Genomic DNA, 22809 nt, shown 5'->3' on the forward strand with positions numbered 1-22809 from the left:
GAAACAGGGCTAATAGCTGAGCCCACAGCTGGCTCACTCGGATCTGAGGGACCCATAAATAAATGTGTGACAGCGATAAATATAGTATGGCAGGTCATCAGCACAGTTCCCCATGTTCCCCAAGGACACTGCTGGCAAAAGGGGCCAAGGGACAACACAGGGACTGCCCAGCGTCTTACACAGCCTGACTGATGAGCGGCTGATTGAGGTTCAGCCTGTGACAAGATGTTGTAAAAATCCTCAGGAGAGAAGAAACCAAACAAGGAGAAGGTAAGAGTAGATGAAGATGACCTTTGGCCTGCGCCTTACGAAGAGAACACCGAAGAATCGAAGTCAGGAGCGATGGGATCCATCAATCACCTGGTGTGGCGATATATTGGTTGTTATATAAGGTGACAGTGATCAAGCCTTTCAGGGTTTAAAGAATGATGCAGTGCAATGTTTCTGAGCTGTCTCATGGGCAAAAGGGGCAATATCTGGTCCAGAGTAACTCTGACACTATTTAAAACTCCTGCTGACGTAGGAAATATATCTCATCCTTCTAAGAAGGCATGATGCAACAGGTCCTTAAATGTTCAGTTAACAGAATAGGGAACAATAATTGAAAATGCTTCACTTTCATTTCCCCCTACATGTATGTATGTTACTGCTTTGGTTCGTTTCACACATTTGTCATAAACTTACAGATTATGTTTCCCTGGAAAAGGTAGAAAAACATGAATCTGAAGTCCAGTGTTAACCGAAGGCATTCAATAACATGTTGGGGTGGTAGAATCTATTTGATGGGTCAATTGGATTGTTGAAAAGAGCATTGATGACATGGGAAAAGTTCATTCTTGGAGAAAAAAAGAGAGAAAGAAAAAGATTTAACAGGATGGACAATATAATTTAAAAACCATTACAACGCAAATTCACTCTACTTTAACAAACACTGATATCCACTCCTGTTTTCAGCCTCACTACTCATTCAGATTGGGACTAATCTATGAACACGTTGACATTTATCTTACTTTTCTTAACTTGTAAAATAAACAATTCTTCACTGTTAAGACGTCTCTCCTGCTTGAAATGCAACGATAACACAGCGGAGGTAATGGATAATGTGTAAAGGGCTTGCAAATAGGCAAAATTCATGAGAGTGGTAAAGCACGTTTTTTTCACAGAGCACCTTCTAAAAACTCCTGTGCATTAAGTCATTGATTACTACATCTTCATTGATGTGACTGCCTTGACTTCAGGCAGTCACTGTATATAAACGTCATTCTCTTTCTATTGGCTCAAATTGAAATCTCCAGAGTATATGCGGCCGCGTTCAGACTTCAGCTCACCTGGACTTTCTGCAAAAAAAATACTAGGGGTCTGGCCGGAGACACTCCGGGTAAAGTCCGCGCGACTGTTTGCGTTCACACAAACAAAAAGCACCTCCGGGTAACCAAATCTCCAGAGTTTTTCAGGAGATGTGTGAAAAGGGTTATGGGGACACAATGATCATCAAACTCTTCTGGTTTTCACAAGACCCGTTTTGAAAGGTGCAAAGGGTATCCGAAGGAAACACTGAGATGACACATTTGTTGTCATGGACCCCACACCTGACCAACCTTCGGCTAGCATGCTACTGCATACTGTCATTGCCCATGATTGAAGATTAACTTCTATGATGAGAATTTGTACTAAAACGAAGCAAACATATGCACCGATTTGTTCACATTGTGCCTCCCAGTTTACCCAATGTTGTGAGTGACTGAGGTGTGATTATTATTTTACGACCAGTATAATTATTTGACAAGACCTCGGCCTCAATGATGCAGATGCTGCAGGCGTGGGGATGAGTTATGGCTGCAGACCTATCAAGATGATAAGTTCACTGTCCTACTTAATTAACATCAAGAAGTAGCATTTGAATGCTTTGATTTAGGAGCTGAGAATAAATATACTTGACTTAATTCGGCCCACTGGGATCATACTATTATAAACGGCTCGAGCATCTGAGATCTGAGATGTGCTAAAACGGTTGGAGCATTTAAATCAGGGCTCAACAGGTTTCTGTTTACTGTGGCGAGTAAACTACAAATGTCTGTTATTAGGCTTGCTTTGCTTTACTTACTGGTTTTTAATAGAAGCACAGTCTCTAATCCATAACTTTTAATAAATGACTATTTATTAAACTTCTTTTATTTGAATCTTCTTTCTTTTTACTTACTGCTCCCTCGCCTTTTTATTGGGTATCTTTTAGAGCATTTTACAGAACATGTGTTTGCACTTTTTTTTCGCCTTAGGTTAGTATGACCCTGACGTCAACAACGTCTTTTCTATATATGCAAAGCCTGTGGAAGAGTTTGGGAGAATTGTCATAGCAGGGACACAGCTTCAGACGTGCGCTTGCTACTCCATCTCTGCTCCGGAGTATTCTTGTATGTATAAACTTTCTTCAACTTAAGCCATCTGAGTCTCCTGAATCATTGCGTGTGTGAAGTCAAGTTCTTAGTAATTTCCTCAACAGCCTGTGTGTCCATGTATTTGCATGGTTACACATATGTTTGTGTATGTGTGTACATGTATTTGCTCATTGGACTGTGCACACCTGTCTAGTTTGTGTAAATGGTGTTTGCATTGTGTATAAATTGTGTATGCACACACATTATCCTATGAAATGTTTGAAATTATTTTGATGCCCATGTAAAGCACTTTGTTTTGCCTGGTGTCTAAAAGGTGCTAATTAACTCGCCTTGCCTAATACAAATATACTTTGTCACTGACGTATAGTAAATGTTGAAAACACATCTATGACTTGAAACCCAAAAGTGCTCTGTCATTACTTTGGTTATGTTGTGTCAGCACATCATTTTCTTTGGCAGTCGGATAAAGATGAATGAGATAAACAAAGTCTTTATGATCTCAGGTCACACCAATCCTTAAACAAATGGGTCCACTCTGAGTCATAGATCACATAATGAAGTGAAGCAAAGTTAATTGTGTTTGCTGCTATGCAAGTGATGTAGCCGTAATAGAAACCGGAGACTGTCGCAAATTGGTTTGTAATGAGAGCGACGCTCTGCAATCTCTCCGTGCCCTCTGATAATACTGTATACGAGGACAAATGAAGCAGCTGAGGCACACACTGTGGTGATCTCTGCAAACAGAGCTGCTGATGCATCGAGCAGAAACGTCTCAGGTGTTGAGCTATGATTAAATGAAAATAAATGAATCTGAGGGGAGATTTTGAACAAGTCATTAGATATTCAAGAGAGTATAAAGAAGATAAAGCGGCTCAAAGTCTGAACGGGGCCGATGCTGACCAGTGAAAAAGTACACAGAGAGGTTTCTTTGCTGGACATGGAGCACTAACCTTTCCACACAGCAAAGCACCAGAATATGTATTTACAATGACACTTTGCTAATGCTCATGCTTGCAATTCATAGAACCTTCAGAGATTATACACATGGGACCATTTAATCTGGATAATTCTGGACTGCTAACAATTACAAAGTGTCAAAATTGCCAAAAGACTGTTTTTTAAAAGTCTCTCAGGTGGAAACAGAGGTGGAACAGGCGATACAGAATCCATGTAAACATCAGAAGTGGTGTTCCATCATATAGTGCTACCCATCCAGATGTGTTCACGAGGCTCAGTGCAGTAAAGGGATGATTATTTCATAGATGTTATTCCTCAAGATACTCTTTCACTTAAATATTTACAGTCTTTACTTTAGTGTTAAAACAGGTTTATTTTTCCTTACAGTGAGGATGCAGCGAGTAGTGGTGTTATATCAAGTGATTCTATACGGGGAGCATTTTTTGAGATGGGATATTAGTCTGTCCAGATATGCTTAAATAATACAGTACCAGAACTTGCTCTGCATACCCTTACACTGCATGTGGAGAATTTAGTGGTTTAATATAAAGTTAATATGTGTTATATACAAAGGAACAATGACAGGATGGAACAGCACTGTGTGTGTGTGTGTGTGTGCAATATTACGCTGTTGTGGGGTTCAGTAAAAGAACAAAGCCAAAGTAATGGTGCTTTTTTACAGCACTGCTGCAAAATATAAGTGTAAGAAATTGCTTGAGTATTCTGTCTGGTTTACATTTCTCAAGTTAAATGAAATTAACTTTTTTAATGGTAAGCTTAAAGCTCCTGTGAGGAACTTTTGGTTTGTGTCAGTTTTGGCGCCCCCCTGTGGACTAAGCCAGTTAGCCTTTAGATGTAAAGCCAGAGTACCACTTATCTCACTGCTTATCTTGTCCTGTACATGTAAAAGGTATTTTTAAGAAAACATCTCATCCTGGTCTTTTTGAAAGTCCAAACATATCACGCATGTAGACTCTTGGCAGTGAAAAATTGAATAAATCACTTTGTCTGCAGGGCTGTTAAGCATTAAAGATAACCTCACAGAAGTCCTTTTTTTATGCCTGGCCTCGTTTGCTTTTGTAGCTCGTAAAGAGGCAGCTGTATTAATTTCAATCTATTTCATAAAAAACTCTTCACAGGAGCTTTAATAGCTGTAACAGGGAAAAGAAACCGGCTTTTTATCTGGTGAAGCGGTAAAGGTGGGGCTCTTCTAAAACTGTTAGCCAAGAGATGACACCAGTTCAGAGGGCTGATAAAGAAGAGGACTCACAAGCTCAGTGTGGAGCTTTGCAAGCAGGAAAATCTGCTGACGTGTGCCAGCTACGAGGCCAAATTCAATGTCATCATACATACAGCAATCTGCTGAAGTACTTTGACATTTTGAACCCACAGTTTAACAGTTTTTATCATGCTGATGTCCCGTCAATCAGCAGCTCTTTTCAATTTTCATCAATCATATGTATACACTGTGTGTGTATTGGCTCTAGCATTGGCCCAGAATCATATCACAGGTCAACTCTATTCGGATTTCGTCCAGCAGTCTGCTTTTGTTTAGGCTACATTTTACATGTGACGTGTACAGTAATAGGTTTTTAATCTGATGGAGGGAAAATGCACACATAAGCAGAACCAGATTCAAGGAAAGATTGCTCACTGTCACCATCGTTTGACCAGAAAAAGCGCTGCAGATGGACTCAAGTACCTCATTATTAATGTCATGTCTGTTGGACGCAGACACCCACACACCTGATGAGTCATTGACAAAGTGCACAGTCGGCTCCCATTGCACATTGCATTTCCCAAAGCTGTCACACTAACCCTCATGCCCCTGAATAATTACACTTCAATTTAGCAAAATCACAAAATGCATAATTCAGCAGGAAATATAGCCCAGGTATACAGCGCACACACAATAATTAAAAAGCAACACAGTAAATATAAGTCAAGCAGGAGTTGTGGTATAATATTTTATTCTCATATTTCATGGAATACAAAGTCCCCCCATCCCACCGCCCCCCCCCCCAAAAAAAGTGTGCACATCAGATGTGGTGGAAACTATTCAAGGACAAAGAAAAGAATAGTCAAGAGACAAAAGGAAGTTGCTTCATGGGTGTAGAAGTGTACGGCTGCAGTTTAATGTATAAAAAGTATACCCTCTCCTCATGAATGGAGCCTTTAAAAAAAGTAGCCACATCTGGCTAGAGTCAGTTGATAAAAAGGGCCGTAGCCACGACAGCTGAACACAAACGATGAAACTAAACATGAGTTTCCTTTTAGAAAATATAAATCGTCTTTCCATTGATTTGTTTTGTTTTTTTTCCATTATGACTACGAGGACGTAATCAATCGTGAGTGACAATAATTTAGCTTTACATGACTGGGAGTTCAGTCACTTTTCTACTCTTTCACACAATCTCTTGCTAAGCTGCACAAAAGGAATGAAATATTTCCCCCATCAGAGTTGGGAGAAAAATAAAAAGTTGACAACTATACAAAGAAATAAAGACAAAGAGCAGAAGGGAATCAGAGAAACGGAGCCAGCAGGGCTACAAATGGATATAACCTCATGTGTACTAGCAGCCAATCCAGGTCCAATATAGGCTTTTTTCAAAATGGCTTTGAAACATCTGGGGTGGATCTAGCAACAAACGCACCAGTGAATTTGTATCACTGGAAAAATTCCCATCAGCTGGGACAAAATGACAGAAGTAAATTGACGTGTTTTCAGACAGGTCTGGCAGAAGGTCTTCGCTAATCTCTTGACATGAAAAAACCAACCAGCACAAAGACACGCTGATCTGGAAAAACCACGGACAGGTATAGTGAATAAAAAATAACATTAGTAACATCACTGCTATTGAATCCATACATTTCAATGCATGACAAAGTCTGTTTCCGAAGATTGGCAGGCGAACGATTCTGTTCAAACATCCACCGAAAAGAAAAAATAATGTCACACTGATTATTATGAGATGGTTTTGTTTTAGATGATTTTCCCAAGAATTAATTGTAATCTTTTCCTGACCACTACACATCAAGAAACACACCAGAAAACAAAGTTAACCCAATACGATACACACAATCCAAGGTTCACAGTCCGAGAAGGTGCTGTTTGAAAAGAGCCTCAGGTCCTCTGTGTCCACCGGGTAAAGTGTCCGTCTCGGTGAACTGACAATTTCACCTTTCAGAGAGTATGTGGTGGACACTGGAAAAACAAATTCTTTAAAAAAAAAAAAAAGGACAGAAAAAAAGACATGTTCAGGATGATGGAGCTTCACCTCTTCAGCAGCCGACTCATTTATTTCTGAAAGCTTTTCCCAGTCGCTCAAACAGAGAATAAACAGGCTGTAGCGGATGCTGTCCATGTTTATCCTCTTTCATTTCTAGCGTTTTTCCATCCATCCATCCCAGTCCTTTCTTCGGCGGTCTGCTCCTCACACCATGTACGAGTTCTGGTTCTTCAGCTTGTCCAGCTCTTTGCTCTGCTGCCTCAGAAACAGGATTCTGTAGTTGAGGGGAGGGGAGGGGGGGGGGGGGGAAGAAAAGGCTAATCAATGCAGGATGTCCTTGTCAGTTATTGTGAATTCTCTGACAAAATGTGACAACATGTTCCTTACCTCTGTTCCCTCAGCGTGGCCTGAATCTCACACACTCGGACCAGGGAGCGCAGGTTTTTCATCTCTGTACAGATCTCTGACATGTACAAGCTGCCCATGTTGTGGATGTCCTCACGCAACCGAGCCGCCTGGTGGACAAATGAGGTACGAGTGCATCTTGTTAAATCATGCATATTGCTTTTTCTCCAACCAACATTTAGTTACTTCAGAAATGAGAAGAAACATTTATCTTACTGATGGTGTGGTTCTGACTTTAACTCAATTGAAAACACGAGTGTGGACTGTGGAATGATACACCGGTGTGGACAGATATATTAATTTGATAATTAAATATCATCAGTGGAATGTGAAAAAAGAGTAATCATATCGCTATCTTTAACAAAAGCCGATTGACCAGCTGGCTGTGTAGAAAGGAGAAATAAATTCTTAATTAAAAATCATTTCAACCTCTAGAAAAAAGCCAAAAGAAGACTCTAAAAGCTTCAGAAACACACACTTCATGGATCTTGTTATGACAGTAGTAAGATTAAAGGCCAGAGTTTGTGATATCCGCCCCTGAATCAATCAATACACACTGAAAAGCTACATTATAGGATGGAATAAAAGAATAGTGCCTTTGAGATTCGTCCAAGATTTACTACAAGAGGTTGGAGTAATGTCAAGTATTGCCTGAAGATGGAGCCAAAGGAACAACTCTGTTGATCAAACCATTTTTTAAAATAGACACAAAAACCTCTACATAAGAAGACTGGTAAACCTGATGAGACATCCTCACCTGCTCTGTAACATAAAAACCTCTGTGCAGGACTGTACCTGTTTCTCAGTGTTCTCTGAAGGCCATCCTTGGATATGTCTGATGAGGTTCTCATCGAAATGAGCTGCCAGGGTGGGGGTGTAGGAGCCAGGGTTGTCGCCCGGTGATTGGCTAGTGCTGCTGGAAGGGACATGGGGCAACGCAGCACCAGGTAGGGTCGATCCCAGACACAGAATCTCCTGGCTGTAGGAGGGAGAACACGTATTAAGTACATCTGGTTTAAATCAAACGATGCTTCAGACTCCCTGATGTTTATGCATAGAAGTCACTGTTGGATATTATTTTGACTTAATAATTAATTCATAACATTTGTATCTACACAAACACTGCTCATCATATTGCATTCATTCTGGGTGAATAACAAAACGTCTCTTTGTATTTTACAGAGATGTTTTTATGCAAAGGATGGTAAAATGTGAAAACTGTAACAAATAGATTTAAAGAGAGACATCCCATTGGACAGCTCTCTCTCTCTCGCTCTCTCTCTCTCTCTCTCTCTCTGAGCACCTGCAGAGCAACTTCAATTGCTATACCCAACATGAACTCAAAAGGTAAAGAACCTGTGCAGATTGTCCACTAATTTATCGATCTTACTACACAGAAGCGATCTTATATGGATATTAAAAAAAGAACACGCTCTGCATAGGTAATGGCTATTGGTGGGAAACACTTTCGTGCATTTCATCAGGTTGATAAAAAAAAAAAAGAATCAATCTAGTCGATTCACTAACACTGCCAGGCCCGAAAATGTCATTTGGAAGTAATTCTACTCCCACTCCAGGGATAGGTAATTCCAAGTGAACAAAGTAAGGTTCTGTGTTTTGATAAATCACTTTACTCTGTGTTAACACGTCCCTTTATTTTGGAGAATGCATAAAGCCTCACAGCAAAATGTGTTCCTTGCATCTACAAATGGTCCCCATGGACATTTTTTGGGTCCTGTGTTCCTGTTGAGGTCTGTAAAGTGTTTTTGTTATTCAGATGCTAGTTTCTGAAAGCTCTTCTTTTTGTTTGTTTTACCTCCAAAAATCTCTCCCCTATGCTTTCCGCAGCACCATAACACAATGTGAAACCACAGTGGGACAGCAATGTTACTCTGGCTTTGTACTTACTGAACCCCACAACAGAGTAATGGTGGAGCTTTTTTTTTTACAGCACTGCTGCAGAATCAAAATGTAAGAAACAGCTTGAGTATACTGTCTAGTTTATGTTACTTACAGTAAGTAAATAAAGTAACTTTTTTATGGTTAGCTTAAAGCTCTGAGGAACTTGATAACACAGAAAAAGTGTTAAATAGATGTCTTCTACCTTCTCTGCTGGAGAGTTCTGGGGTCCTCTGGACGCTTCTCTGCAGTCTGAGACAGGGGAGCTGATCCTTTCCCTGAAGACATGCTGCCCTGAAGAGGAAAGAGGAGCATCATATTAAAACAACTCCAACTAAAGTGGAGAAGGGAGAAAAACTAAGCTTTCCTTTCTGTTTCTGTTACATTTGGTTCTGGCTGGACTCACCCTTGTTTGTGAGGATGTGATGCTGCCTTGGTGCACACCCATGAGGGGTTTCTGGTTGCTCTGTGGTGTGCCGTTCCGTGGCGAGACGTACGGTCGCGGTGACGATGCATCTGATGTCAGAGAGACGGGGGACTGACTGGAGTGCTGGGCTGAGAGAGAAAGACAAGAAGATTAGCACAACGTTTTCCTTTGGATTTATTTGACCTCAATCAGCAAATACAGAACGTAACCCTTGATTCATTTTAAGAATTGATCATCAAAATCAGAAATGTTCTTATAAAAACAAATGTCCTGCGATAATCTGCATGCTAGGAGTTTATATCAGCTCACTCAGGAAAAACCTGTTCGACAAATTTGCAGCAAAAACTGGAGAAGCAGCAAAAATAAAAGAGTCTAGAACTATATAAAATAAAAACAGGCCTTTAGGTCAGACTTTTAATACAAATCACTTTTTGTTATTGTGTTGCACCAAATCCGCTGTTCTAATAGAGCAGGTTCACTGGAATATACAGTACATTGTCAGGTTGACAACAAAAGTCCCATAATGTGCTAAAACATACATCCATTAGGACCAACTTTAGACATTTGTACTTGATGTGGACGGATCAAACTGCACAAAATCTCCACAGTGTGCACCCTAACCTCCGACTGCAAAGACCTTTTTTTGTTGCCAGGTAAGACAGTGTATGCCTTTTGTGATGACAATAAATGGCTGGAGTCTGGGGCACTAAAGGGATGGCGAGAGTGAGCCACTGTAAACTCAGTAATGGAACTGTTGACTGTTTCAGATTTATGGATGGAAGCTGCAGCTTGGCTCCCAGCCCCCCTCACTGGGACATCATGAGTCAGCTGAAGAGCAATATAGAAACAGAAACACATATTCAATCTGAAACTCTACTTTTAATCACAAATCTGATTGGTTTGAAGAGAAGAAGACCTCAGCTCCTGTTTAGAAACTCCTTATAGATGAACAGTGAAAGAAACCCATGATTTAAAAAACTGGCTGTACTTAAACTAGTAGAATGTATTTTTTGGTAAAGTTTAGTGCCCCTGAAATAATATTATATAACAGTTATACAAGTAGTCTCATTGACTGAAGCTGGTGACAAGTTAGGTCTTACTCTGCAATTTTTTCAAGGACAGGGAGAGCAGGAACCTTAGGGGACATAAAAACACATTTAAATTAGTGTTTGTAGCAGATGGTGAGAAACAGCGAGGAGGCCCTACCTTGGTTGGAGTGCTGAGCAGCTGAGAGCAGAGCAGTGATGTTGAAAGCAGGTCCAGCAGTGAGGAGTTTATGAAGCACAGACCGCAAGGAAGCTTGGGTGACAGCAGCTGCCAAGACTGGAGGGAGGAAAGAGGAAATGTACACACACACACAGGTGAGTTAGCAAGGACGCACAATAGGTGAGTAACACAAACACTTGGGTAGGTCAGGAGACATGGTCAAGATCAGAATGACATCAGAGGGCAGACTGATCTTTTCTGTAGCTACATGAGCTCAGTTGTTTAAATGTCATTATGAGACTTAGGTTAGAAACAGCAGAAAACATTCACACATTAATAACTATGATCAAAAACACTCAGATTGGAAAGACATTCCCAAAAGGACATTTCTTTCTGCTCACATGATCAACTACAGAGTGAAGAAGAGATACCATATTGTCCGTATCACAAAAGACGGCCTTCATGCTTCAACACCTGTTGAAACATGACGCTACAAAACGTTCACACTCGTCACATCAGAAAGTTTCACAGAGATATTATTAATGAAAGGAAAACAGAGTCCTCATCCTTCAAGCATTTTTTCTCTTGAAATTGAAATATCCAATCTGTCACATACTCTCCCATCAGACTCTTTAAAGCAATCACAATTATTTTCTCCTGAGGTTAGCGTTTATCTTTTTTGTCTAATTCTTCACCAGCAGTGACCCCTCTGGTTGACAGATGGTTTAAACCTCCTTGGGTTTCTGCACACTAAACATCACTCAGCATCTACTCAAGAGCCTTTAGAAACTGCTGCTGCATTATCGACAAGGATCGCCACGGATTCATTTTTTGTATTCAGAAAGTTGCTGCGTGCATGAGAGAGAGCGTGTGAGAGAGTGCAGACGTGCTTTGGGCCAGATTTACTAAGCTCCCAATTAAAGAGTGCTAAATTGCGTGTTCACTCCCAAAGTTTGCACGTTTGGTTGGTGGGCGTTTTGCGTGAATGACAACAGGTGCAAACCTTGTGGAGGCGGTAGTATTTAAGTTGGGCTTTCGCGTTCTCTACTGGTTTACATCACGGAGAGTTTGGACAGAAAGCAGGATGACTGCAAGCGCAAAATATGTATTAGTGGGAGAGGCAAATATAATAATATAATAATATTCAGGCAAATATAAATCTGAATATTACAAAGAACATTTTGGTTATAAGAAAATATTAAATTTGGCATTAAATAGGGCCTCTCTTTTCTTCCCTTAATCTTAAGAATGAAGTGTCATACATTGCGCAGGAGGTGCGAGCTGTGTCCTCTGTGGCACGGGCGCTCTACACTCGGGCCGTTGTTGCGCACCAGACAGCTGGCCAGCGCTGTGTCTGATTGGACATAAAATGCCCTGGGAAAAGGTATCGAAGACAGGGGTACAAACAGTGGTGAGGTCCCCCAATCCAAGCGTCCTTCAGAGTAGCAGCAGCGGGCTGTAGAGGGAGGAGACGAGCGCATTATGGAGAGGAGCGCACCAGAGGGGGCGAGCTGGGGGAGAGACGCGCAACCCGAGAAAAAGGAAAACCCCAGTTTGAAATATCATGTTGGCGAAAAGAGGGAAATAGGAAGACATAAATGTCAATGTTGAAATTCTATAGAATTCAGAGGCTGTGAATGTTCAGTTTTGTTTGGCTATATATATGGCAACAATAGCATGTAGTTTAATCATGGTGTCTCTCTTCCGTCACGATTAAAATATTGAATCAAATTAAAAAATAAATGCATGCCATTTATTTTTCTGTCATTTGAAACATGTAAACACTTGTGGGGAAAAACGCGATCTTTATGCCTTGTTTTGTTGTGCCTATGTCTCCTCCTAACTTCAATAACAGCAGCCTGCTGTGTGTAACGCTGGTCTCTTGGATTAGCACGTTCCTTTCAAAGGTGTTAAATTCAGACACCGTTACAATCACCGCATTTTTGGTCAGGCTTGGTAAATCGCAATGCGTGTACTAACTTAACTTGTTTGCATTTTCTCCTCCCAGTATCTTGCATGTTAGGGCAGAAACGCCCCATGTTGCATATTCATTAAGGCAAACGTACTAAAAGGACAATGCGTGTTGTTTTTCTTATTTGAAAGACACAATCCTAACTGCACGCCGTTAGTAGATCAGATAGCACTTTTTTTTACTGGTGGTATCAAGTTTGCACACGTTTTAAGACACGCAAACCTTTAGTAGATCTGGCCCTATGAGTATTAAGCGTGTTTGATGTAGCTGCAGCTACTTTCCCTGCTCATCTCTCTGCTGTCTGACTGTGAGCATCGCGGGGCACGCTGAGCTACACCAACATACAGTAGGCTACATTGCTGCACAAACGCACACACACGATGAAGCTCCAGCCACCACGCGCACCTTTTTACTTTGAAACAGCACAAAGTTAATCCGTGTTCCGTACAGACCATAGACTGTACATTTTAGGTACGGACCGACCGTCGGGAACACACGTAATCTGGTCAAACGTTCGGTTCGACTTTACTCCGTTTCCTCCCACCGTGTCTGCTGTTACCTTAACAATAGCAACGTCATCTCACAGCCTGCTAAATTAATGTAGAGGGAAAAAACAAATTTTATCTAAATACAAATATAATATTAAAATATACCCCCCACCCCGCGATATCCGAAAAAAAAAAAAAAAAGAAAATGACTCAGTCCAAGAGTGGTTTGTCGGATTTGCAAACCAATTATGTGCATACTGCCACCTGCTATATGGGACTGTGTATATATTCAATTGTACTCAGGCACTGAACGATGTTACTTATGGGAACACAGACCAGCAGGGGAGAAGGGAGGGGGAAGAAATCGTGCTTGTGCATAATTGATAACGGTCCCATTGTTAAAGCGAGTACTCTAGTAATTGTTTTGTAGTTCTTTTTTTTCTGTGATTCTTTTCCGCCCCCCAACTATGACGCTATGCCGACTGTATCTATTGATTAATTTGAATCTTCGGGATTTTAATAATTGTTAGTCATAGGCCTACTTTGTATTAACGTTCAAATTAGGACACTTCTTACTTCAACAGACAGCAACCCTCAAATAAAAATTCACGTATCTTATGACCGTTTTAACACTTTATTTTAATTAGAGCAGTGTGGTGAGCGGACGCGCAGACATCAATGCGCCACTCATCGCACGTTGAAGCTGTTTTGACAGCAACATTTTGTTAAGACTACAGTCTGCAGTGTAGAGCACACTTTACTCTGGTAAATTAAGTTACAACAGGTGAACGATTTAAGTGTCTGTTTCATCTTTCTCCTCTGTACATAATGACACACTCACTCAATCTCGTTCGTCCGTCCGCTATGAGCTATCTCTCTGTTGTTCCGTTTTGTAGTTATTAAAATCATCTAATAAGCATCTAAAATTCCAAAATATAGGAAAACATCTAGTTATGCTGCTCTGTCCTGGATGATCAAACGTCATTGGTTTAGCGGAGTAAAGCGGTAATCGCAAAGTGAAAGTCCTTCTTTTTCTGTGGACCAAAAAGACAATTTGAACTGAACTTTCGTAGATCATATTGCATATTTTGTTTGTTTGGGACTTTTTGTTCATTGTGAATTCATGAAGGGGTCAATTAAAGGGATATTTTTGTTAGGGTAGCAACGTACAGATCAACAACGGACGCGTTTCAGCACAGAGCCTTTATCAGCCCTTTGTTTGTCAACCATTTTCTTTTTGCGCTCGTGCACCTGAAGTTTTATTTCTGTTTGAGTGTGCTCCTTTTTTCTATTTTGAATTAGGCTTATCCTAGAACCCACAATGCAACAAGAAACATTTACAAAAACGCAAATACAAAAACTTTTTTTGTAACCGATTATTATTTAATGAACGGGTACTCGGGTTAGTTGTTTACTAACCGCCATTAATAAAACAAAAGAAGAAGAAAACATTAGCATCAGTCTTCACAAATAGCGGTACAGACTGGGAAGGTGCTGAAAAACATCTCAAACATATGTAGAAAGCATCCCTTTACTTAAGGAACGATCTCAAAAACAAAACTGAGATCAGGACTGACTGAAGACTAAAGGTGAGCGCACAGATCTGGAGGGTGCTGCCTTTAATCTCTAACGTTTTGAAAGTAGCCCCTTAAATTATGTTAACTAAAAGCATACTGTCAGATTGTCAATGACCCTGCTCTGCTCCGCTCACTCTCTCTCAGTCGCTCGACCAATCACGCACTTTACTCCGCAAGCCCGATAACAGCAGGTGAGGCGACAGAGCGCTCAGGTACAGGAGGAGCTCTAACTATCCACAAAAGAGAGGGTCAGAAATAAGCCGCTGTGGTGACTTCTCATTTAAAGTTGTTTTATAATATGATGTACGTTTCTTTTCATCCAGATGGGATGGTTCAGGAGTTTAATTAGCGGGCCAATATGTGACAGATCCCTACGCATTCCTGTATGGTACGCAGACAGACAGCAGCATGTGATGGAGGAAAACCCCCGCTGGAGAGTTGTTGCAATGTAATGTGGTAAAAGATATCACTGGATGTTCATTTAGATCTATTAGGAGTGTTAACGGGCTGCATACACTTCATTGATAGGTTCAAACATGTTTGCAGCAAAAACAGCTCTTTTGATGGAAAAAAGGTGCTGACCCCTCAACTAAGGAGACCACGGTTATCTGTCGATGACCCTTCGAGGTCATCTTCTGTCAACTCACCTTCGTTGAGTTTAGCCATGTCCATGCTGCCGTTGTTCATTTGCAGAGTGGCCTGCAGCGCCGGGAGGAGCTGATGTAGGAGGGCCGGGTCCTGCAGCAGTGCTGGTGACGGGGACTGGAGAGACTGAGGCACCTGTCCTGAGGCGGAGGAAGAGGAGGAAGACATGGTGGAGGGGGTGGAACCTAGAGCACCAGAAGCAGAGTTGATGCTCTGAGAAGTAGAGGAAGAGGAGGAATGGCCGGAGTTGGATGCAGTGGACTGGTCCGCCGATGTGGTCTCTGTGAAGAAGGGGCAGAAACGACAACACAGCATTGATAATCCCCATATGTTCGTATTTCTTGAGTTAATTTAAATGTTTATCCAAAGGATTTAAAGGAAGGTAGCTTCAATGAGATGATGAGATGAGATTCAACTTTATTGTCATTACACATATACAAGTATAGAGTAACGAAATGAGGTTTGGCATCTCACCAGAAGTGCAAATAAGCAGCAATGTTAGGGTGCTAAGGTTTTATAATGCTGCCATATTTACTTGTTGTGGCTTTGTCCTGCAAGGCCTCTTGTCTGTAGTCCATGTCCCTGGGGAAGCTGTTCGCCGCCATCTTGACTGGATCTTTCTGTCGTTGTTCCCTGAAACAGAATAAACAAAAAGCAACGGTGACGATGTACAGGATGCATTTCAAGCCTGCACTCTGAGATAATAGCATTCCGTAAAAAGAGGTGCACTGCTTGAGCTTATGATGTATGACTAAGCACAAGACAGATCATCTCTATCACTAAAGTCTTTCACTTTATTGATCCAGTAAGTGGGCTTACCTCTCCAACAGGTCCTTGGGCTTCTCCCATTGGGAGACCTCAGTTCTACAGTTGTAGTAGTACTTCTTCCCAGAGGAGCTGATGTGTTCTGTCCAGTCATCCGCCGGCTCCTGGTGCAGAGAGAGACAAGACACGAGATGTTAGGGGTTTGAAGTGGAACTGTGATGAGTCAAACAGAAGTCTGAAGAAGATGTAAGCTGACGGCTGACTTTATAATCTTTGAGATGAGGTAAAAAGTTCAAACATTCTTTAAGTCGGACAAATTTAAACCTATTACAAAGAGTTTTCAAACGGTTATGTAACAGTCCCAATTTAAAACCCAGACCTCTAAAGGACCTTAAAAAGCAGAAAGACCATTAGCTAAGAAGATGATACCTAAATTGTGATTTTAATGCCTCTCAAAGCTACCAGATATTCTGACGCTGACAAAGCTTTTACATTTGACTTTTCAAAGGAAGCAGGAAGAGATTTAACCTTATATAATATCACACACACATGTACAGGACAGGAAAAGTAAAGAGGCTGGAGATACAGCTCGGTCTGAAGAGGACGCAAAGATCAACAGAACCAAAAGTTCTTCACTGCTGCTTCAATAAGACCCTTTTTTGGGTCACGCTGTATGAACATTAGTAACATCCCTCACTTTATTACTTCATTCATTACTGCACGTTTTAAACGCTACATAAAAGAGAGGAAAACCTGTCACTGCTGATTAGAGCGAGCCACTTTTCACAGAGTCTTTGTTTTGGATTTGAGATGTTTTGTATGGGACTGCTTGTGTTATTGTTTGAATTGTAACAATGTAGAGGACGAGATACATTATTGAGATGGATTTTGATTTGTTGTGCTGGTAAAATGCCTTTAGAGACATTTCTAGATGAGGAGAAGAAACACTATTATAAAAGGTTATTTTTATTATCTCAACCACGGAATGTGTGATCTGTTGCACCGTAGTGAGCAACAACACATTGAAGATGTAAACACTGCAGCACAGTTTGAAAAATCCCGTGGCCACATTTTCACATCACAGTGTGCAAGTTAATGTATGTTCCTCTAAGGATAACTGCATGATTTAAAAAAAATGACCACAGCATGAAACGGTGATAATGTCACAATTATATGAACGCGTCATCATAAGTCTGTCATCCTTTAGGAAGTGAACATCTCTCACTTTCCACTCTCAATAATGGATAAGGTGTTTCCAGTCTGTACTCAAGCTCGTGAGTTCAATATTAATGTTAATGCATTTACTGACAATTCTAGAGAATGTAGTTCATCCTGTTCTCCTATTTACCACTGGACATAAATCAAAAAGGCAGATTTAGCAGAGGGGGCTTGAGTTCCATGATACATTGTGTCTCACGTTCTCTCTCCACAAAGCAAACATTAGAGGGTGCTATTTAAGATAAATATGGGCGGTTGCAGTAACAGTAGATTATAGCCGGGTATGAATGAGATCTAACAGAAGGGTTAAAGTTACGACATTCACCACAGCAACAAAAACAGTATTTTCAATGCAAGAAATGAAGTAGGGGATTCCACTTTGGCTAGTTTTGACAGAAAAGGCACATTAGTGTGTGATAAAACTACAAATAACTGTGTTTTATCCCTGTTATAACAAATCTGCTTGTGAGTCTTTGTGAAAGCAAACAGGTATTTGTTGTGGTTTTTATTTAATATAGACTGACAGGCAGTAGCTCCTACAATAATGAAAACTGCTCTGGGCTCCTGAACCTCAAAGCAGGGCAGAGAAGGACAGAGTCATAATCATCAGTCGCTTTATACCAGCAAGAGATAATCTTCACTCTTAAATCATCTTACAGCTAAACTGTAAAGCATCTTGGTTTCTGAGGGTGCTGAGGGTACGTCACTTTCCATGCAAAGTTTGTAACTATAAAAACAAACCTGACTTGAAAATGTGTGCACCAGTAAGCAGAGTCTGTCCCATGCTTACATTTATGACTGTGAGGTGGTGACTTGAAGCCAGATTGTATATTGATGCCTTGCAAACATGCAATTTCACCCGAAATTGACCAGACCGGTCAAGACCACCACTGACAGGCTATTTTCCCTAATCTTTACTGTGATTAGAAGAAAAAAACAACGGAAAACTTTAAATTCATTCATTATTTGATTTTTATCCCCCGGTTACGGCTGCAACCTTCCCGGTGTTACGGTCTAAGTGAGTGACACGCCCTTTGAACACAAGATGATGATTTTTCAGTGATATCTATGGTCTTGGTCTTGTCTCGGTCTTACCCTGCCCGTCTCCTGACTCGATCCCTAAATGTCTTGGTCTTGTCTCATTCTCGGAGCACACTGGTCTTGGTTAGTGTGGTCTTGACTGCAACACTAATGCCTTCTACTAGTGTGCATATATCACCGCTACATAACTGTAGTGTATAGTACACCGAGACACTGCTGTAGCTCCTTCACAAAATGCCTTCTCGTCAACCAGCACATCTTCATCGCCTACAAGTGTATTGTGTATATGAGCAAAGTAACCACAGCTCTTACACAAACATTATGTATCCTCATATAAGCCATAGTGCAAGCTACTTTTGCCAACAAATGATTGTGATACAATATGTGCTGTCTAACTGCCACTTCATTCACAAGCACCTTGATTTTTGTCAGAAACTTTATTTTTTTCGCCTCTTACTCTGGTCGTGTCCACAATTCATCGCTTCAGATGGATCTTGATTAATAGTGAGAAGATTACGTGCAGGTGTGCCTACCTGAGGTTTATATGCCAATTTCAGGTTATTGGCTTTTGTACATTCTTCTTGTGAATTCTAAACACTGTTTGCCTTTTTTTGCAGCATCAAGGTGCCGCTTACACATCTGTCAGTTACCAGAATTGGACTTCCCTTCCTTAGTTGTCATCGTTGGTTTGTTGGTAAAAAGTCAGTTATAACACCAACTGGACCAGAGCTAATCTGCAACAATACATCATTTCATCCCCCTTGGTCAAGGTTCAAAATAACCAATTTAAAAGGGATGAATTCATCCTCAGTCTCTTTCTCTGACATTATTCCTCCTCGACCTTCTTTTCCTCAAATGTATTTTATTTCGGCTGCACAAATCTGACAAATTAAGGGAGAGCTGCACATTTTTCAACTGCTAGTGGATTTGGTAAATGCCAACCCAAGATTTCCAGGTATTCTTTTTATGCGCGTATGACTTAATGATAAAAATTGTTGTTCAATCTAACTGTCATGATTACGAGTTTCCCGTCTACAAGCATAATAATATGTTTGAAATAAAACTATGTGATTGCTAACGCATGTTCGAACAAGATTACCTGTCTTCATCATGTTAAAGAAACAACTGACAGTCAGTGTCACAACTACTTTAAATAATCTGTGTCTGGTTTCATTACTCAATCCAACTAGCGAAAAATAAAAAAAACATGATCATCAATTCCCCATAACAAGGAGGTTTAATCTGATCAGACCATCTTCTCTGAGAGAGAGATGCCTCGACATCATGCCTCACATACCATGATCCAAAGTAGTTTGACAGCAAATTGTACACGAAATCCTGAGGGTATATGATCGGATAAAAGTGGACAACATCTTACCCTGTCTGCAGGCTTGCTCTGAGTCGCATGCGAGTCTGAGCCGTGGTGGGAGCTGTTGTTGTGCGAGTTCTCCTGAGGAGAGCCGCTGGTCCCTGCAACAAAGCCATTTATGAAGTGACAGGATATACACAGTGTTCTGCAGAGGACTAAATCTTCAGTGACAGCGACAACTGCCTTCATGTGTAATTGTTTTTGGCTGAAGTTGTTTATGTTTAAGTAGTAATAGCTGTGATGTGACCAGATGAAAAAACAATTTCAAACTTGATTCTGCTCTCAATGATAGTTTTGAGGTCAAGGTTTGACTTTCAGCAAACTTTGCACCCATATCTGATAAGGGTGAGAGTGATTTCATAACCAAACAAATTCACACAGTGTGCCAAAATTCTACAGAAAAGGAAACTTGATGCACTGATATTCATCAAAACCATATGGTGAGTTAACCATATGATTCACTCTAAGCTGAGGCTTAGAGCCATTAGTGTGCCTGCAGCTCCAGTAGCTGGTTTTCTTTTAGTCTTTACTTTTGTTTTTGCAGGATCACTGTGTTGCCTTCTCTGTGTGCTACGTCTTCAAGATTAAATGCAATACCGATCCATACGTATGACCACCAGATCTGGGCTTACCATTTTTTCCTCTGACAGTGTGAGAGGTTTTTGCCTTGCCGTGTCCTGCTCCGTCTCCATGCCTGCTGACAGGACTTTCGTCTGAGCGCCGCAGCATCTTGTAAGGGGGTGTTGGGTCAGAAGAGCCATCACGCACCTTGTCATACCGGTGAAGGCTGCTGGACTGGCTCTTTGGCTGAGATTTATGGGTCTGGGTAAAAGACAGCATGGTAGAGAGAGCCCTTAAGAATCGCTGAAGCTTTCTGACATGCCATTCCCTTCATGCAGATAAAGCTTACATTAACTTTTCAAATGAAATAAAGTGTACTTTACTCTTAGGACAATTAGTGCATTCAGTACTGAATCTATTACCACTGATCAAAAATACCTGATAAAAGCTACAGCTCGGAGTGGAGTGGCTGAATGTAACGTCTTATGACTCATTCACTGGAGACGATTGATTCACAAAGATTATATCACAAAATGATGCTTCTAAAGAAACACACCAGGACTACCGATGAAGCATTGTGAAGGTTCTTCTTACTCGTATTAGTAATTTATATGAAGAATAAATGTGTTGAACTATATCATTTCAAACGCTAAGTCTACTGAACTGTGTTTATTAAAACTTCATCTTTGTTGGATAAATATAACCACATGGAATTTGGCTTTTCAAGAACGACTAAACACGGGCACATTTTCTGTCTTTGTGGTGCATTGGTTGATGGAGGCAATTGAAAAGTTTGTAATATCTGTATTTAGTGCTGTTAAAGGGTATCTGTATGGTTTCCCCGTCTTATCATGTCTAATCTATTATCAGCACAACATGAATTTAATATAAAATCAAACTCTCCTTGAGGGCATTTTACAAACTGCCACTATAATATTCTCTAAGAAATGTGTCGTACTTACTCTGATGTACTTCGCTTTGGATAAAAGCGTCTGCTAAGTGAATTGTAACTTGTAATGTGTTGGTTTTTTTTAATAGCCATGTAGAGTTGTTGTTTGGTATTTGATATATTTAGTTTTAAATCATTCTACATTATGATTAAGCACTAATTTGTTTTGGACTTCAACTAGAGCTGGATAGGAGAGACCAAACTCATCCAACATAGTTTAAAATAAATGTTTTATTAGTATTCAAACATTAACATAATACACCCTCTTTAGTTAGCTGATTGTGTGACAGCTATGACAGCTGACCGTCTACAGATGGATTATAACATACCTGATAGGATTGCGAATCCCTTCTGTCGTTGCACCTTTGGGGACAAACAACACTGTTAGTATTTAACATTTTTCAACCTTTGCAAAAACACTTTTTGTACACCTTAGCTAATTAGCCGTTAGCTTAATTAGCTTTATTTTACCACCTTAGCAACCACTATTCTGTCATCTTGTTGCTGTAGTGACAAGCAAGTTTTGTTTTAAATATACACTAAACAATATCCATATGTATGCAGGGTTTCAAATGAACTTTTAGTGAGCTAACGATTCGGCTAGCTACAGGAGAAAAAAAACCCGACGAGGCTAATAATTGCTGGCTGTTCTCGCTAGCTGGTAGCATTGAAAGCTAACAGATACACGAACACTTCGCCTACAAAAGAAGTGAACAGTACGCACACGCTACTTCATTTTAAGGTTTGTGCTTAAATTACCCATCGCTGACTCTTGTTGGTTTCCTTGCATACATCACCATCAAGGCCGAGGTGATGTATGTATGTGTTTGAGGGGGAACCGTGGCCTCCTGTCTGTCTGCTTCTCTCACTTCTCTTTTCTTCAGCTTCCTGATCTCTACACTCTGCGGCCGCACAGATACCTACAAGCCGAACACCGAGCACCAGCACTGCATAGCGGGTGGTCTTTATTAAAAACCACCCTCAGCGCATCATCTGACATGTAGTTGCGGTATGCGCTTGGCTTGGTCGTTGTAGCTCAGCGGAAAAGCAGCAGAGTTAGGAGGAAACGGAGAAGGCGAACTCATCTGTAATGTTTAGCTGGAGAAGTGGAAGTTCCGGTTGAACCTTTCGAAGTAAAAGCGCTATCATTAGATCGGCTCAGAAGAAGAATTAGGTTTATAAGCGGATGAGTGTTTGTGTCCAGACGAGGAATTTGACTGCGATTTAAAGGTCTATTAATATGAATACAAATGTTTGTGAATTAAAAAGGGATAACTATGGAAGCCCGTTTCCGCCAGTAAAAAAAATAAAAATGAAAATAATAAAGTCTCATAATTTCACTTTTTTATCTCATTATTTTGACTTTTTATCTCATTATTTTGACTTATCTCATTATTATGACTTTATATCTCATAATTTCGACTTTATATCTCATAATTTTGACTTTTTATCTCACTATTGTGACTTTATATCTCATAATTTTGACTTTTTATCTTACTATTGTGACTTTATATCTCATAATTTTGACTTTTTATCTCATTATTATGACTTTATATCTCGTAATTTTGACTTTATATCTCATAATTCTGACTTTTTATCTCATTATTATGACTTTATATCTCATAATTTCGACTTTTTATCTCATTATTATGACTTTATTGTTTTCATTTTTATTTTTTTAACTGGCGGAAATGGGCTTCCATA

General features: G+C 40.4%; 1 protein-coding gene across 1 annotated transcript; it reads right to left on the reverse strand.

Annotated features, from left to right (window-relative positions):
• Positions 1-5452: 5452 nt before the first annotated feature.
• LOC109997787 (WW domain-containing adapter protein with coiled-coil) lies at positions 5453-22205 on the reverse strand. The gene is made up of 13 exons (XM_020652394.3): positions 21865-22205; positions 21435-21468; positions 20228-20417; positions 19605-19696; positions 16022-16131; positions 15738-15835; positions 15205-15483; positions 10521-10637; positions 9294-9442; positions 9093-9181; positions 7784-7967; positions 6971-7098; positions 5453-6857 (listed from the first exon to the last, which is right to left on the reverse strand). Exons 1-13 carry the CDS (start codon positions 21903-21905, stop codon positions 6788-6790), a joined length of 1581 nt encoding a protein of 526 aa, XP_020508050.1. The 5' UTR covers positions 21906-22205; the 3' UTR covers positions 5453-6787.
• Positions 22206-22809: the final 604 nt, after the last annotated feature.

The sequence above is a fragment of the Labrus bergylta genome, chromosome 4 (genome assembly GCF_963930695.1).
Source record: "Labrus bergylta chromosome 4, fLabBer1.1, whole genome shotgun sequence".
Taxonomy (NCBI): domain Eukaryota; kingdom Metazoa; phylum Chordata; class Actinopteri; order Labriformes; family Labridae; genus Labrus; species Labrus bergylta.